Source organism: Octopus bimaculoides, chromosome 10, assembly GCF_046866305.1.
Source record: "Octopus bimaculoides isolate indiv1 chromosome 10, ASM4686630v1, whole genome shotgun sequence".
Classification (NCBI taxonomy): Eukaryota; Metazoa; Mollusca; class Cephalopoda; order Octopoda; family Octopodidae; genus Octopus; species Octopus bimaculoides.
Window position 1 is genome coordinate 25,560,664 of NC_142937.1, and position 16,984 is coordinate 25,577,647.

The 16,984-nt window shown below is 37.8% G+C and overlaps 2 protein-coding genes and 5 non-coding genes across 8 annotated transcripts in view; 4 read left to right on the plus strand and 3 right to left on the minus strand.

Annotated features, from left to right (window-relative positions):
- LOC106883261 (protein YIPF1) overlaps positions 1-2,092 on the minus strand; it is a 28,669-nt gene extending 26,577 nt beyond the window's left edge. Inside the window, exon 1 of one of the 2 annotated variants that reach the window (XM_014934201.3) lies at positions 1,815-2,092. In XM_014934201.3, the coding sequence (XP_014789687.1) occupies positions 1,815-1,862 (48 nt within the window). In that variant the 5' untranslated portion in view covers positions 1,863-2,092. Of the gene's footprint in view, positions 1-1,802 lie in introns of both variants that reach the window. The other variant, XM_014934200.3, reaches the window with a different exon arrangement.
- Positions 2,093-8,027: 5,935 nt separating this feature from the next.
- Trnad-guc (transfer RNA aspartic acid (anticodon GUC)) lies at positions 8,028-8,099 on the plus strand. The gene has a single exon. It is a non-coding gene; the product is annotated as a tRNA-Asp (tRNA).
- Positions 8,100-8,838: 739 nt separating this feature from the next.
- Positions 8,839-8,910, minus strand: Trnad-guc (transfer RNA aspartic acid (anticodon GUC)). The gene has a single exon. It is a non-coding gene; the product is annotated as a tRNA-Asp (tRNA).
- A 1,251-nt stretch (positions 8,911-10,161) lies between these two features.
- Positions 10,162-10,233, minus strand: Trnad-guc (transfer RNA aspartic acid (anticodon GUC)). Its single transcript has one exon. It is a non-coding gene; the product is annotated as a tRNA-Asp (tRNA).
- A 485-nt stretch (positions 10,234-10,718) lies between these two features.
- On the plus strand, positions 10,719-10,790 carry Trnad-guc (transfer RNA aspartic acid (anticodon GUC)). The gene has a single exon. It is a non-coding gene; the product is annotated as a tRNA-Asp (tRNA).
- Positions 10,791-12,099: 1,309 nt separating this feature from the next.
- Trnad-guc (transfer RNA aspartic acid (anticodon GUC)) lies at positions 12,100-12,171 on the plus strand. The gene has a single exon. It is a non-coding gene; the product is annotated as a tRNA-Asp (tRNA).
- Positions 12,172-13,371: 1,200 nt separating this feature from the next.
- LOC106883260 (mitochondrial import inner membrane translocase subunit Tim29) overlaps positions 13,372-16,984 on the plus strand; it is a 5,112-nt gene continuing 1,499 nt past the window's right edge. The window contains exon 1 of the mRNA XM_014934199.2: positions 13,372-13,608. Coding sequence (XP_014789685.1) covers positions 13,500-13,608 — 109 coding nt within the window. The 5' untranslated portion in view covers positions 13,372-13,499. The remainder of the gene's footprint in view (positions 13,609-16,984) is intronic.

A 16,984-nucleotide genomic window follows, 5' to 3' on the forward strand; every position in this document is an offset into this window, starting at 1 on the left:
AAGATAAATCTCAGCAAGACTTGAACACAAAGAGAAGGGTTAAATGAGGTAAAGGTATACATAGTATGCAAAATATGTGAATACATGAATGATGCAGTCCTTCTGATACAGAGGAACTTCCAACTAGGGCCAATCAAGTAACTCCAGAGACCCAAGTTCACTCTGACCACCAAAAGCACAAGCCCTCATACAACTGTTGTTTTCAATAATAATAGTAATAATAATGATTTCAAATTTTGCCACAAGGTCAGCCATTTTGGGGGAGGGGATAAATCGATTACATCGACCCCAGTGTTTCACTGGTACATAATTTATCAACACCGAAAGGATGAATGGCAAAGTCGACCTCGGCGGAATTTGAACTCAGAACGTAATGATAGACGAAATACCTCTAAGCATTTCGCCCGCCGTGCTAACGATTCTGCTAGCTCGCCGCTTTAATAATAATAATAATAATAATAATAATCTTTTCTACTATAGGCACAAGGCCTAAAAAAATTTTTGAGGGGTTGGGGGCGAAAGGATTATGTCGATTACATCGACCCTAGTGTGTAACTGGTACTTGTCTTATCAACCCCGAAAGGATGAAAGGTAAAGTCGACCTCGGTGGAATTTGAACTCAGAACGTAAGGACGGGCGAAATGCAGCTAAGCATTTTACCTAATAATGGTTTCAATTTTTGGCAAGAACCCAGCAATTGTAAGGAAGAGGGGTAAATCTATTATACTGACCCCATTGCTCAACTGCTGCTCGACCCCGAAAGGACGAGAGGCAGCATTTGAACTCAGAACGTAGAAATCAGGAACAAATACCGCAAGGCATTTTCCTCACTCGACCCCCCACCCCCAACGTTCTAACGATTCCGATGTGTATTATGTTCTGTAAAGGAGATCTACGGTTATTCGAAAATATCTAACACATTTCCACACGATATAGTCAACAGAATTATATTTAATTAATACATACTGTAAGATTGTATATATAAATTAGGTACATGATTATACTATATAATTATAACATTCCTAACATTTAACTGTTGCGTATATAATGTAATCTTTTCTATATAAAACATGCAGGTGTCCCCGCTTTTTTGGCCCCAAATTCAAATTGGTCCTTAAATAGGGTCCTATGTATGTATGTACACAACTATATACATATATATTCACACACACACTTAAAAACAATATATATATATATATATATATATATATATATACACACATAAAGACATACAAACAAATATGTACGTATAAACAAATACATTTATATATACATATATTAAATATATGCAAAGATACAAACGTATATACATAAAGATACACACACACTATATGTATATATATATATATGTGTGTGTGTGTGTGTGTGTATATATATATATATATATAGGCACACAATATATACACATACGCACAGGAACATATCAAAAGTGACAGTAAGAGCGAAGCAACCCCAAAAAATAGACGGACTCCTCCGAATGTTAAATGATATGGAAATACAATTGAAAGATTTTCACAAACTAACAATCGAATAAGACGAAAAATCAGTCTAATCGATAGGTCCGAAATCGAAGAAGAGGGGAGGAGAAAAAAAAATTACACGTGTAAAGATTTTAAGACTGAGAAGCTGAAGTTTTTTTTTTTTACGTCGAGGTCGTTTACGATGTTTAGAAGTATGTCTTCAATAGATTAATATTTACATTAATCTAAAAACTCCGTGTTGAAATAAAATATATAGAAACATACAGTTTGAGTTAGTATATAATTTAAACCTAATTTCAAGAACTGAAAGGAAGTACGGACCATAGTATTTACCTTGTCAATATCGTCCACATCAACAATTACAGCTGAATGGTCAGCCATTTTGAATGTCTGCAGTGTCGTCTGCTGGCGGATGTTGTAGAGTAAAAGTAAAGAATATTGATTAGGAAATGTATTTTATGGAGTTATTTTGATGGTGTCGCTTAAATATTTGTCTGGGAAATGAAATAAAGTGAACGTAAAATAGCTAAGGTATTGTAAAATATTTTAGAGTATGAACGAAATAGCTAGAAAAAGTAAAGTAACATACGTATATATATATATATATATATATATATATATATATATATATATATATATATATATATATATATATGCATGTACGTACAGGCATACGTACATATACATACATAGGCACATGCATGCAGTCATATTCGCATATACGTACGTACATATTATTATTATTATTATTATTATTATTATTATTATTTGTATATATACATACACACGCACAGACACACACTTCTAACATATGTACCTAAATAAAAAAAAAATGAAAAAAGAAACTAAAATATAATTTAATTGATAGTAAGTGTAAATGCAGACGTGAAATCAGTTGTATAAAACGATTTAAACGGAATGCGCTTCTAGAGAGAATATTTAACATGGAATAATTTATTTAAAAAACAACACACACACAACAGAGTTAACTTCTCTTTTATAAACTCTAAGCAGTTGTTTTTATAACAGGATGCAATATGCAAAGGTGATGGAGCAGTTGAATTGTTAAAGCATCAGACCGTATTTGTCCATCGATATTTGTTCTGGCTCTTTAGATTTTGAGTTCAAATCCCAGTGGAGCTAACTTTGCCTTTCATTCCTCTGAGGTTGATAAAATAAAGTACCCATCTAGAACTTGGGTTGATAGTATTGGCTGCTCCTTCTCTTTTTAAGAAACCAAAGAAAAATTGAAGAACCAAAAGAATAGAAAGTAGTGAATACATTCAGATATTGTGCCCGAATCTGGACGTTTCATTTAGAGTAGCCACATTCTGTTTTGTTAAGCAAACTTGCTAGATACTTTCAGCTTGATGTTCAAATATATTTCTGGTGTAAGGTAGTTATCCAGGCTTAGTCTTTTTCCCAGCTGTGCAGAGGCCACATCTTTTACTACTATTTTATATAAGGTCTACACATTTTAACAACCCTCTAGCCAGTGTTGAGTCCATACCTTTGTCTTTGAAAGACCAAATGTAACTTTCAAATTCTATATTCCATTTCTCAATATTTTGGAAATAAATAAATATAGTTGGAAAATCATTTTTTGAACAGTCTATCTGCCATACCAATATATCTCTTGAGGGTGATATTTATGGATTTTAATTGTATTACATATACTACAGTGTCTGTGTTGAAGGATCCACTTAGTTGTTATATAATGTTGTTCCTACATGAACTACTGGTTTCCATGCACGAGTTGGGTTTCCTAACCTTAGGAAATCTGTATGTATGTTGGACTTAACATTTCAGGTGAAGGCTGCAAACCATATGGTATTATTATGCCTTTTCATTTTAGGAGCTTGGGACTGTGGATATAAGCACATTTGTCATTGAATCTTCTTACTTCAAGCCTCCTTTCATCTTCTCACATGGCCTCAGACTCAACATGGAGGTTCACATCAAGTGCCTGGAGGAGGTAGTGCTGCCCTGGGTCAGAGAGTGGCTGTTGGAAGACCCTATGTCTGGCAACAGGACTCTGTACTATGCCACACAAATAGCAGAACCTAGTCATGGTTGTCAGGCAATTTCTGTGACCACATCAACCTTAACATCTGGCCACCTAACTCCCCAGACTGCAACCCTCTTGATTATTATGTATGGGGTGCAGTTGAGCGAGAGACCAACAAAACTCCTTGTAACACAGATGAACTGAAAGCAAGGATTATGGCAGCATCCACCAACTTAAACAAGGAGTTTCAGGAGAGGTTGCAGAAGAGTTGCAGGAGATTCCGAAGACGTCTGGAGGCCATGTTTGAAGCCAATGGGGGTTTTATTGAATAAATTTACTCTTTAGTATTCCAAGATATTTTTATGTAATTTTGGTAAATATATCTGTTAAAATGAGATGTCAGTATTATCTTCATTTTTGAGTAATTGAGACGACAGCTTATTCATTGCAACTTATATACGCTCACATGCATTGAGGCACACTTACAAACACATAAACAAGCACACGCACGCACCTGACTGGCTCCCATGTCGGTGGCATGTAAAAAGCACCCACTACACTCTCGAAGTGGTTGGCATTAGGAAGGGCATCCAGCTGAAGAAACATTGCCAGATCAGATTGAAGCCTGGTGTGGCCTCCTGGCTTGCCAGTCCCCATCAAACCGTCCAACCCAAGCCAGCATGGAAAACGAATGTTAAACGATGATGATGATGATGATGATGATAATGAATAACATTTTAAAATACAAGAATGACTTTGGTGGGTGTTTCCTTAGTAACATGCATCTTTCTTTGAACAAGGCATCCAACAAACCACTGTATCATCATCATAATCATCATCATCGTTTAACGTCCGCTTTCTATGCTAGCATGGGTTGGACGATTTGACTGAGGACTGGTGAACCGGATGGCTACACCAGGCTCCAATCTGATTTGGCAGAGTTTCTACAGCTGGATGCCCTTCCTAACGCCAACCACTCCGAAAGTGTAGTGGGTGCTTTTATGTGCCACCAGCACTAAGGCCAGTCAGGTGGTAATGGCAACGGCCACGCTCAAAATGGTGTATTTTACGTGCCACCTGCACAGGAGCCAGTCCAGCAGCACTGGCACGATCTCGTTCGAATGTCTTTACACATGCCACCGGTACAAGTGCCAGGAAGGCGACGCTGGGCACAGGTGCCATCACGATTTTGCTTTTGCTTGCCCCAACAGGTCTTCACAAGCCGAGTTTCGTGTCCAATGAAGGAGATGACGTTAGCATGGGTGCCAATCGTCGAATTTAGTTCAATTTCGATTCTGATTTCACTTGCTTCGACAGGTCTTCGCAAGTGGAGTTTTGTGTCCAATGAAGGAAGGTACACATAAGTGGGCTGGCTACACCCCTGGCAGAGGCCTTGGATTTAGGTCTCACTTGGCTTGCCGGGTCTTCTCACGCACAGCGTATTTCCAAAGGTCTTGGTCAGAAGTCATCGCCTCAGTGAGGCCCAATGTTCGAAGGTCGTGCCTCACCATCTCATCCCAGGTCTTCCTGGGCCTACCTCTTCCATAGGTTCCCTCAACTGCTAGGGAGTGGCACTTTTTCATGCAGCTATCGTCATCCATTCTCGCCACATGACCATACCAACACAATCGTCTCTCTTGCACACCACAACTGATGCTTCTGAGGTTCAACTTTTTTCTCAAGCTACTTACGCTCTGTCTAGTATGCACACTGACGTTGCACATCCATCGGATGTCTTCAACAGTCACGGCCCATGTTTCACTGCCATGAAGCATGGTTGTTTGTACACATGCGTCATACAGTCTGCCTTTTACTCTGAGAGAGAGACCCATTGTCACCAGCAGAGCTCTCTGAACTTTACCCAGGTTATTCTTATTCTAGCAGCTACACTTTCATGTATATATATATTTTTTTATATCGAGGTCACTATTTTATAGTGGCTGTTGTTGGTCGTTCAAGTGAGTGTCATTAAATGGAAAAATAGTATGAATCACCATAAGACATTTTTGTGTATAAATATATTGTTTATTCTGTGTTCACCTTATAATGGGAGGCAAGGTTCTCGATATCGGTTGACTATCGCCTTCTCCCATTAATTTCTTATTCTTCATGTTGCTTAAGATTCCAGTAGTCGAGTAAAGATGTATTAGGCAAAATGCAGGTTCTCCATTAGTTTTATTTATAATATATACAAGGGTGTAGTGTGTTGCTCTCTGCAGTCATCTCAAGCGGTGTGAAATCGTTGTCCGTTATGTGGGCCCATTGCCTCAGGAGATACGACAAGTATATTAGCCTAGAGGCCCAGCCAGTAAAGTGTGCTCTGCAAGCAGTCGCAGCGGAAAAGAGAGATCGAATCTGGTTGCTGGGCTGTTTTATCCAGTTTGCCTTTGCGAGCCTCGTTGTGATCTCACGCATGGCAAATGGATGCAGGTGAGATCTCACTCCAGTCCCGGAGATGGCAATGGCTGTCGTGAGATCTCATCCAACCTTTTGAGGTGGAAGCATGTAGTATGATACAAAAACGTGTGTTTACATTCAAAGAAAGTTTTGATTTTTGCTTTTGTACTGAAAGAAGTAACATGTAGTATTTGTGTTACAGTATGTATGTATGTGTGTAATGAGAACAGTTATTTTAGAATGTGTGTGTGACAAAATAATTTCATTTACAAACCATATATCTTGTGTTGAGGTGAATAGACATGTGAGTCACTGTGGGACATTGTGCATGGAGCTGCAGAGAAGACATGTATCTTTGACTAAAGCCTGGCAGAAACTGAGAGTTTCTACTGTGCAGCTCAGAACGAGGCTTGTGTTTGAGAATGAGGCTACTGTATCAAAGCAAGGCTAGTGTGTCAAAGTAAGGCTAGACGCCTCATCGATATATTTGTCTGCTATGCAGGTCAACTCACATATTACTATGTAATATGTAGCTCTGCTACAAGGACGAATGAAGAATTGGCAATTCAACATTTTGAATTAATAAATTTATGTTTTAATGACTTTTTCCCCCAGAACCGCAATCTTCAATGTCCAGAAAAGAATTCCAAAGAATTCTCAAAAATCAGGAAAAGAAAAAAAATTGTGTGGGTTACTTAGTTGATACTCTGTCTATTTATTATCTACAAATTTTACTATAATTTAAATAAATTACTTTGCAACATTAACATCAGTTCCCTGAACGCTGGGTATTTCGGTAGTGTGTTCGCATATGTAGTTGCTTTTTGTCCTTTTTCTTCTTTCAGACATTTGACCAAGGCTGTGCTGAGACACGTCCTTGAAGGATTCTCTCTTTTTAATCGTTCGAATCGTCACTGGTACTACTTATGCCAGTGAAGTCATTTTTGTTGATCTGCTAATGTTACCGAATACGAAGGTGGCGAGTTGGCAGAATGGTTAGCATGCCGGGCATTTCGTCCTTATATGTTCTGAGTTCAAACTCTGCTAATGTCTTTGCGTTTTATCCTTTTGGGGTCCATAAAATTAGTACTAGTTGAACACTGGAATCGATGTAATCAACTACCTCTCCCACGAAATTGCTGGCCTTGTGCCAAAATTGGAAACCAAAATTACGGATTACGTAAACAAGCCAACACCTGTTGTTAAGCGGTGGGCGACACACACGCACTCAGTTTCTTTCTACTTCATTCACAATATACTGATAGCTTCCTGTGTGACTACGTGAAGGCGTGGTCCGAATATCCAATATAGTAGTATCAGATGTAGAACCAGCAAAAATTAAAACAGAAGATATCAACAGATGGTGCCGCACAAGAGGACTGAACATGAAACCAAAAGGTGGCATTACGAAGTTCAGCGAGTGTATATAAAAAAAATATAAGGCCTCCCCGGCGGGGAATCGAACCCTGGTCTCCCGCGTGACAGGCGGGGATACTTACCACTATACTACCGAGGATAACACATACAAGCCCTTACGTGTGTATGTATATATATATATATGTGTGTGTTTACATATATATTTATATATGTATGTGTATATATATAAATGTGTGTGCGGGTACACACATACATACATTCATATATAAACACAGCAATGTTCCTCCTTATAAATAGTAAACAGATCTCATCCCCATACCCTCTTATAAAAGAGAAAGATACGCTTGATAATGTACTTCAAGCCATACGAACTATCTGAAGAAAAGGCTGGATGGTCAATGATGAAACACATCTGATATTACCTCTGCTCCATGAAGGCAGACCTACCCTGATCTCCAGGAAAACAATTTATAAACACACACACTTTTGTGTTTCTATATCTATATATGTATATGTGTCTAGACATTATACTGAAATGAAAATGTTATCGCAACAGGATTAAAGAAAAAATGAACTTGTGAGAGGAAAACAGCAAGATTTATTCGGTAGATCTCTATGTTGTAGAAGAAATAAAAGTATTTGATTTAATGAATTTGTTACTCATTTTTCTTAATATTCTTTCTTCAAACAGAATTATAGTGACACTCCTCGGGATCTTCCGTTCATAAAATTAGTTTCTTAATTTACGCTGCTATTTCAGCCCGTCCTCGGTAGTATAGTGGTAAGTATCCCCGCCTGTCACGCGGGAGACCGGGGTTCGATTCCCCGCCGGGGAGGCTTGTATTTTAAATTTTTGCTGGTTCTACATCTGATACTACTATATTGGATATTCGGACCACGCCTTCACGTAGTCACACAGGAAGCTATCAATTGAATAGGCATTAATGCCAATAAAAGAATGAAAAAAATAAAAAACAAACTAAAAACAAACCTCCCCAGCAAAGTATCGAAACCCGGTCACCCACATTACAAGCTGAGGAAGTGATGAATATTGAAAGCATGTATTTATCGCTTCTTGGGTAATTGCTGGCCTGGTTCAAATAACTGGTATTTGAATCCACAACGCCAATATTTTTGAAAAATAGGCGGCGAGCTGGCAGAAACGTTAGCACGCCGGGCGAAATGAAAACGGTGTTTCGTCTGCCATTACGTTCTGAGTTCAAATTCCGCCGAGGTTGATTTTTACCTTTCATCCTTTCGGGGTCGATTAAATAAGTCCCAGTTAGGCATTGGGGTCGATGTAATCGACTTAAACCCTTTGCCTGTCTTTGTTTGTCCCCTCTATGTTTAGCCCCCTGTGGGCAATAAAGAAACAAATATTTTTTTTAAATATGAAAAGCCTTCATTGGTGGGAAATCGAAACGCCCATCTTTCACGTGAGATTCGAGGTGAGTGTTGGGTATCCGAAGAAGGTATCTCTAATTGGTTGTCCGAATGACCCGCCTTATTGAAACAATCAGTTTTCGAATCCAAAATGTAACGACTATAAAAAAAAAACAAAAACAAAAAACAAGCCTCCCCGGCGGGGAATCGAACCCCGGTCTCCCGCGTGACAGGCGGGGATACTTACCACTATACTACCGAGGATCAGCTGGCAGCGAAGGCTAAATTAAGGAACTCATTTTATGACGGCGTTAGCCGGGGCGTGTCACTATGTTTCTGTGTTGATATAAGGAAAGTTTTTAAGGTTGTTTAATTTGATGACAATAAAAGCAAACAAATTGCATAAATCATATAAAATACTTACACATCTTCCACAACATAATTATCTAATATTCAAATCCTGTTGGTTCACCTCTCACGTATTTTTTTTTTTTCATTAATTCTCTTACAATGATATTTTTATTTCAGTTTAACATCTAGACATAGACATACAGTACTTTTTGGTTATCTCACCCCCAGTAAAAAAAGTTATATTTAAATATAGAAGCACAAACATGGGCCAGTGTTAATAAGTTGTTTTGCCGCAGGTTATGTCTGTCTTGATAAAAGTATGACGAAATGGTTTTCACTTGTAACTATCCCGTTCTTCTTTCTTCGAATCGTGTGTGTATATATATAAGTCCATCATCTACCATGCGATTCCTTTCCAATAAAACAAAATCTGGCAAATATTTCTGATTCATCTACGAGGAAATATTCAGTCATACATACGCACAATCACACGTGCATACAGATAAATATACGTATGAAAAATCCTTAAAGTGTCATCCTCGGTAGTATAGTGGTAAGTATCCCCGCCTGTCACGCGGGAGACCGGGGTCCGATTCCCCGCCGGGGAGGCTTATGTTTTCTAATTTTTGTTGGTTCCATATCTGATATTATATTGGATATTCGGACCACGCCTGTACGTAGTCACACAGGAAGCTATACATGACTCTTGAATAGGCACGAATGCCGTCATGAAATGAGTTCCTTAATTTAGGTCTCGCTGTCAGCTGGTCCTCCGTAGTATGGTTGTGAGTAACCTCGCCTTCCACTTTTTTTTATAGTAAAAGAATGGGAAAAAATAAAAAAATTAAAAAGAAACCGAAAACAAACCAACCCGGCAAGACATCGAAACCGGGTTACCCACGTTACGTGTTGAATATTCAGAGCGGGTATTTATCACTTCTTGGACAATTGTGTGGCTGGCCTGGTTCGAATAAATGGTACTTGAATCCACAACGCCAATGTTAAAAAAATATAGTGGGAGATCGAATCGCCCGTCTTTCACGTAAGAACCAAGGCTAGTGCTGGGTATTCGAAAAAGGCATCTCTAATTGACCGGCCTTGTTCAAACAATCGGTTTTCGAATGTAGAACGCAACTAACGAAAAAAAAAAAAAAAGTAATGAGCCTCCCCGGCGGGGAATCGAACCCCGGTCTCCCGCGTGACAGGCGGGGATACTTACCACTATACTACCGAGGATCAGCTGACAGCGAAGCCTAAATTAAGGAACTCGTTTTATGACAGCATTAGCTGGGGGCTTGTCACTATGTTTCTGTGTTGATATAAGGAAAGTTTTTAAGGTTGTTTAATTTGATGACAATAAAAGCAAACAAAATGTATAAATTATATAAAATATTTCCACAACATAATTATCTAATATTCAAATCCTGTTGATTCTCCTCTCATGTGTTTTGTTTTTCATTAATTACAATATTTTCATTTCAGTTTAACATCTAGACATAGATATACATGTCTTGATAAAAGTATGACGAAAAGGTTTTCACTTGTAACTATCCCGTTCCTTTTTTCTTCAAATCGTAGAAGTTCATCATCCACCATGTGGTTCTTTTCCAATAAAACAAAATCTGGCTGTTATTTCTGACTCATCTACGAAGAAGTATTCAGGCTTACACACGCACACGTACATACCCATAAACATATGTATAAATGCCCTGTAAGTGTCATCCTCGGTAGTATAGTGGTAAGTATCCCCGCCTGTCACGCGGGAGACCGGGGTTCGATTCCCCGCCGGGGAGACATTTGTACTTTTTTATTCTGCTTTGATTATGTGGCTGAGAAATTATGATGGAAGGTTTCAAATTCCACTCCTCTCACAGATCATATTGAATAAATGTCTTCTATACCCTCGTACCTATCCAGGTCCTGTGAAAATTTTTGCTGAGAGAAAACTGTATGAGTGTGTAGGTTTAGTCGAACGAATCGGTCCTAGTTCTTTTTTTTTTTAAGTCTGGTACTTATAGCATCGAGCCTTATTTACCGAACTGCTAAGTTACAGTGACATAAACAAACCAACCCCGGTTGCTAAGCGGTGGTAGGGAGCACAAACATAAACACGAAGATTCATGTAATATCATCATCATTTTAATATCTGCTTTTCGATGCTTATATGTCAGATGGAATTCGTTGAGACAGACTATGGCTGGGTGACCTGCCTGTTGCCAACCTTCATCGGATCTTTATGGTTTGACGGGCAACATTTTTTTATGTAGTGCCCGTCAAACCATAAAGATCCAAATAATGAGTGATACATTTGTCAAGGTGTTGATTAAGGTTATGTTGATGATATTAAAAAATTCTTTTTTGACGTTTCAGCTCTTTCTTCCTCTCTCTTCAAGACCATTCTTCCCTTACTCATAAATATCTTTAAATATGTATTTTGAAATTCATTTTCCAGAAATAATATTTTGAGAATGTAGGTTACATTATGTCGATGTTTCAAACATAGATATCTGGAGAAAAAAAAATGGGAAAAATCCTAAAGCTAGCAAATTCTCGAAGAGCAGAATGGTCAGAAACTTCTTGTGTAGAGAAAAATTTAGAAATTCTTTCTGCACTTTCTCCGCATAATTGTAGTCTACACCCTCGAAAACATATATATGCAAAATTTCATCAAAAACTACGTAATTTTCAGAAAGTTATGAGGAAACAAAGTTGCGGGGCACTGAACTGTAGATATGCCCTTGGTTTCTATAACGCTAGCCTCGTATTGCAACTTCCATAGGATTTGAACTGAAGAATGTCGAACGATTAACTTTAGTTAACTTGAGTGCACAAAAAATCATTTATATATTGCGGATATCTTGTTTGGGTGTGGCTGGCTTGAATAAATCTTTAAAACATCGGAACGTTATCTTCGTATGTTATCGAAAACGATGACGAATAATGTTTAGTAACATATTTATGTTCTGAAAGAAGAGAAGATGTGTGAATTTATAGTATTTTATTGCATTGCTATTTTATATTATTGAAGATTTCTAAATTTATATCAAATGGGAAAATTGTAATAGAATGACTTCCTAAAATGAAAGCTTGATCAACAGCCAATCCTCGGTAGTATAGTGGTAAGTATCCCCGCCTGTCACGCGGGAGACCGGGGTTCGATTCCCCGCCGGGGAGGCTCAAATTTTTTTCCTCCCGTAACACTTTATACTAGATGTTATAACGTATTAAAAGAGCTTGTGAATTGAACCCCATGAAGTGTATTTTCTCTATATAGTCTCATTTTACAGTCAATACTCCCGAGAAATGCATGAAAATCACACAAGCTATGTTGTCAGCCCTTGTTGAGCAGACCTTTAAGGATCAAAGGCGTTGAGACCCTAATCATTTTACATATATATTTTTTAAATCCAAGCGAGGTGCAACCAGTGTTACATAAACCAGTCTGTCCTTCCTATTTTAAGGCGAGAGCGTCTGATACAAAGATTTGACTGCTGTTTCTAGCAGGCTAAGAGTAAAATGAAAAGACACGTGAAATTAATGCTTCTCTTGAATTTTTAAACCCTTCATTTCTATGAGCTGTTGAGCAGTTATATAACATCACATAACTTCTATAATTTTCGATTTCAAATCATCCATAACATAGATCCTTCTAACTGAATAAAAATACCCTAAGGATGTGTTATATTCTCTTTCAACAGAATTAATAACGAATATGGGTATGTACAAAAATAGACTTGGTTATCCGGAAAAAGTGAAACGAATAAATATATGCATATAAATAGATAATTAAACGTCATTATTTGAGATTTCTTGGATCGTTTCCTTTTGGCCGGCAAGATCCGATTTCTTTTGTAATTTTTCGTGCAATAGTAATTACAAACTGAAAACTCATTTCGAAAAGTAAAAATATTAGTTAAAAGTTTATTGAAAAGAAATTTATCAAGTTATGAATAGAGTCACGAGTAAACGAAACGAATAAGTAATACTTAAAGCTAAGTTATTAAATGTTTATATTATAAACTTCTGTTTTCTGGCTCTTTACGTTCTGGGTGCAAATCCAGCTGAAACCAACTTTACCTTTCATCCTTTTGCAACCGATAAAATAAAATACCATTCAAGTACTTGAATCAATGGTATCGGTTAATCCCATCACTGTCTTGTGCCCAGATGAAAAAAAAAAACAATATCATATATTTTTCCATTTCTCCCGTAAAACAATACCAATGTATTTCCATTTCTCTTGTAAAAGTAGTTACAAATAATTATAAATAAATAACTTCTTTCGAAAAGTAAAAGTTTACAGAATAGAAATTTAGGAACACGTTTGTCTTCCATTGCTTATTCGTTTCGTTTTCTCGGAATATCCGGACTTATTTTTGTACATTCTCAACTTCATTTTCAACACCGCTCTTACCTGTACCCCAAGCGGAAGGTCACCCCAACACATGCACTCACATATACATATTTATATGCAAAGCTAACATACCCAAACACATGTAGGCATGGGTGTCAAAAACATGCTTTCTTCTATGAAGGAATTATCGCTAAAATTAATGCGTCACAAAGTGACTTTCCCCGAGAAATTAAAAGGTGGACGGATAGAAAAGATAGGTAAGTGAAATGTTAAAATTATATTATATTCTTGATTTCCGTTTTCTCTAAAAGCCGGTTTAATTTGAAGATAGAACTATAATAACTACGGATGATCGTTAGTAGTATAACTAAATATAACTGAATACTAACTGTAATAACTACGGGAGAACGTTAGTATTATAAACTGACGCATACAGGTTTTGATATGTTATTCGATTCCATTTCCCACCTCTTTCCTTTTATTATATCTTAAATTCATCGAATCAGTATGTTTTACTGTTTTGAAATTTCAGGATTCCTGGTGAGGCGAGTCCACGACCTTGTTTCCAGTTCCTGTTTTAAATCTTTCTATTTACACTGCCAACGGTTTCTTTTTCTATTATCCTAGAGGCAGTGTGAAAGCCTCAACTCCATTTATTTCATATCCAGAAACTGGAGGCCTTTTCTCTACATGAAAAATTCAAGGCCGTCTCTAATTAAAGATATTCTAGCTGTGACCATCCCATCACATCCCTTAATACAGTCACCTACACCTAAGACCACAATATTCAATATTAGCCTCGGGCCATCCCTGATCGAGATAATTAAAAACGTTCCAGATGTGACCATGCCGTCACATCACTGAACTCGGTACTTCGGACAGCATTATCCAGTATGTCCTTTTCGAAGACGATTGGCTACGAAAGAATGCGGAATGTAAATGGTTTCATTTCATTATCGCTTATCTCCGTTCTTTAAAGACCTTCACTATTAAATATGAAGATTACATTTTAAAAAGTTATCAGTAGAGTGGCTGTGTGGTAAGTAGCTAGCTTACCAACCACATGGTCCCGGGTTCAGTCCCACTGCGCGGCATCTTGGGCAAGTGTCTTCTACTATAGCCTTGGGCCGACCAAAGCCTTGTGAGTGGATTTGGTAGACGGAAACTGAAAGAAGCCCGTCGTATATATGTATGTGTGTGTTTGTCCCCCCAACATCGCTTGACAACCGATGCTGGTGTGTTTATGTCCCCGTAACCTAGCGGTTCGGCAAAAGAGATCGATAGAATAAGTACTAGGCTTCTAAAGAATAAGTCCTGGGGTCGATTTGCTCGACTAAAAGCCGGTGCTCCAGCATGGCCACAGTCAAAAGACTGAAACAAGTAAAAGAGTAAAAGAGAGTAATTAAAACAAATGTCCTGGGGCTAAATAACAGTAGCATTCTTCCCTTTCCTGGGACTGCCACGTTAAGCTGGCAACAAACCATCACTTTATCGTGCTGCTACTGTATAAGTCTCTCTGAGAGATTTAGAAATGCAATATTTCTGATTTTATATATAAATTGCCGGCCATGTATGTGGTTGTATTGTAAGAATAAAATAGATGGGTCCCATTTTCGACGATAGTGTTAGTTGAATATAACCTCTTTTCTCCTTGCATTCAATTCGACTATTAAGTTTGGGGAATTTTTTACTAATTTTCTTGGTCTTTGATTGTTATTGATCTATAGTTAGCCTTTACTATCCATTTATTTACACCAATTAAATTTCTTTTTCATTCGTATTTTAAAATAAAAGTGTAATCTATTCGCGTACTAATTTCCTTGTTACCAGTGTATAGTGCATACATTAGAATATGATTAAATAAAAGTTAGATGCAGAACAGGTAACATCAACAGAGTATTTATTAAAAACCTAAATCTCAGTCGAGAATTAAAAAAAAAAAAGCATAAACTAAAGGGAGATCACTCCAAACGCTTTCTTTTGGGTTGACATGAACCCAAGTGTGGTGGGAAAGACTATAAATCGATTGATCGGGGTTTCTTTATATTACTGACAGTAAAATATCAAGTCAACCTTTCAGTGAATTATATACGGAACCCGACCCATCAAACTAGACTAGAACTTCCGCGATTGATCTATAGAACATTTCTTGTTAATTAAAAAAGGATGTAATGTGAAATTGATAACTTGTGAGCAAGACACCTACCCACTACACAATATCCCTCTTTTATAAAAAGAAATCATCATCGTCCTCATCATCATCATTTAACTTCCACTTATCTATGCTTTCATGCGGCAGATATTCTATGGTCGGATATCCTTCCTGTCGCCAAGGCAATATTTTCCCACGGCCAGAATTGTTTGCATGGAAGCTTGGAAACGAACATTAACGCTTGTATGATGGTGACGCTTGTTCACAACCATCAAACGATGTCAAGACAAGGATACACAAATACACCGCTATTGTTTTAACGCCCACTTTTTCATGCTTGCAAGGGTAAGACGGAATTTGTTGAGACAGATTTTCTCCGGCTGGATGTCCTTGTTATCACCAACCCTCACCTGTTTCTAAGCAAGGTAATATTTCACCACCATCAAACATGTTTTTGCACTAAGTTCACAGTATCGAGGTTCTGTCTATTTTATTCTGACAATTTGAACTAGATATTCCCAAGATAGGAGATGGAACCATTCTTTATTACTAACAAGCTCTTGGGATTGTACACTTTTAAACCTTTATGCTTTAAATCTGCCTTTTCCATTGGAAACAAACACTATCGTATTAACGTACCTTTTGTTTACAAAGATTGAGAAATGTGTCAAGAAGCCCAAATATGTATTCATAGTGGACTGCATGTGAATGACTCATGGAAAAGTGAATGCTATAACTTCGATGATGATCATAAACACACGTACAAGGGTATATTAAAAAGTTCCTGGCTTTGTGTAACACAAAATACAGGAGGATCAGTTAATTATGATTTTATTCAACATATCTCCCTCTCAGATTTACACACTTATTACAGTGGTCCTTCAGCTTTTCTAAGCTCTGTAAAAGAACTCAGGAGGTTGGGCCTCCAACTAGGTCTTTCACGATACCCTTAAAGTAAGGAACTTTTTAGACCCTCCTTATATATATATATATCATCATCATCATCATCGTTTAACGTCCGCTTTCCATGCTAGCATGGGTTGGACGATTTGACTGAGGACTGGTGCAACCGGATGGCTACACCAGGCTCCAATCTAATTTGGCAGAGTTTCTACAGCTGGATGCCCTTCCTAACGCCAACCACTCAGAGAGTGTAGTGGGTGCTTTTACGTGTCACCCGCACGAAAACGGCCACGCTCGAAATGGTGTCTTTTATGTGCCACCCGCACAAGAGCCAGTCCAGGGGCACTGGCAACGATCTCGCTCGAAAACCCTACAAGGCCAGTCAGGTGGTACTGGCAACGGTCATGCTCAGGATGGTACATCTTATGTGCCACATCTATATATATGTATGTATGTGTGTGTATATATATATATATATCATCATCATCGTTTAACGTCCGCTTATATATATATATGTGTGTGTGTGTGTATATATATATATATATATATATATATATATATGAGGAGGTGCTGCAAAG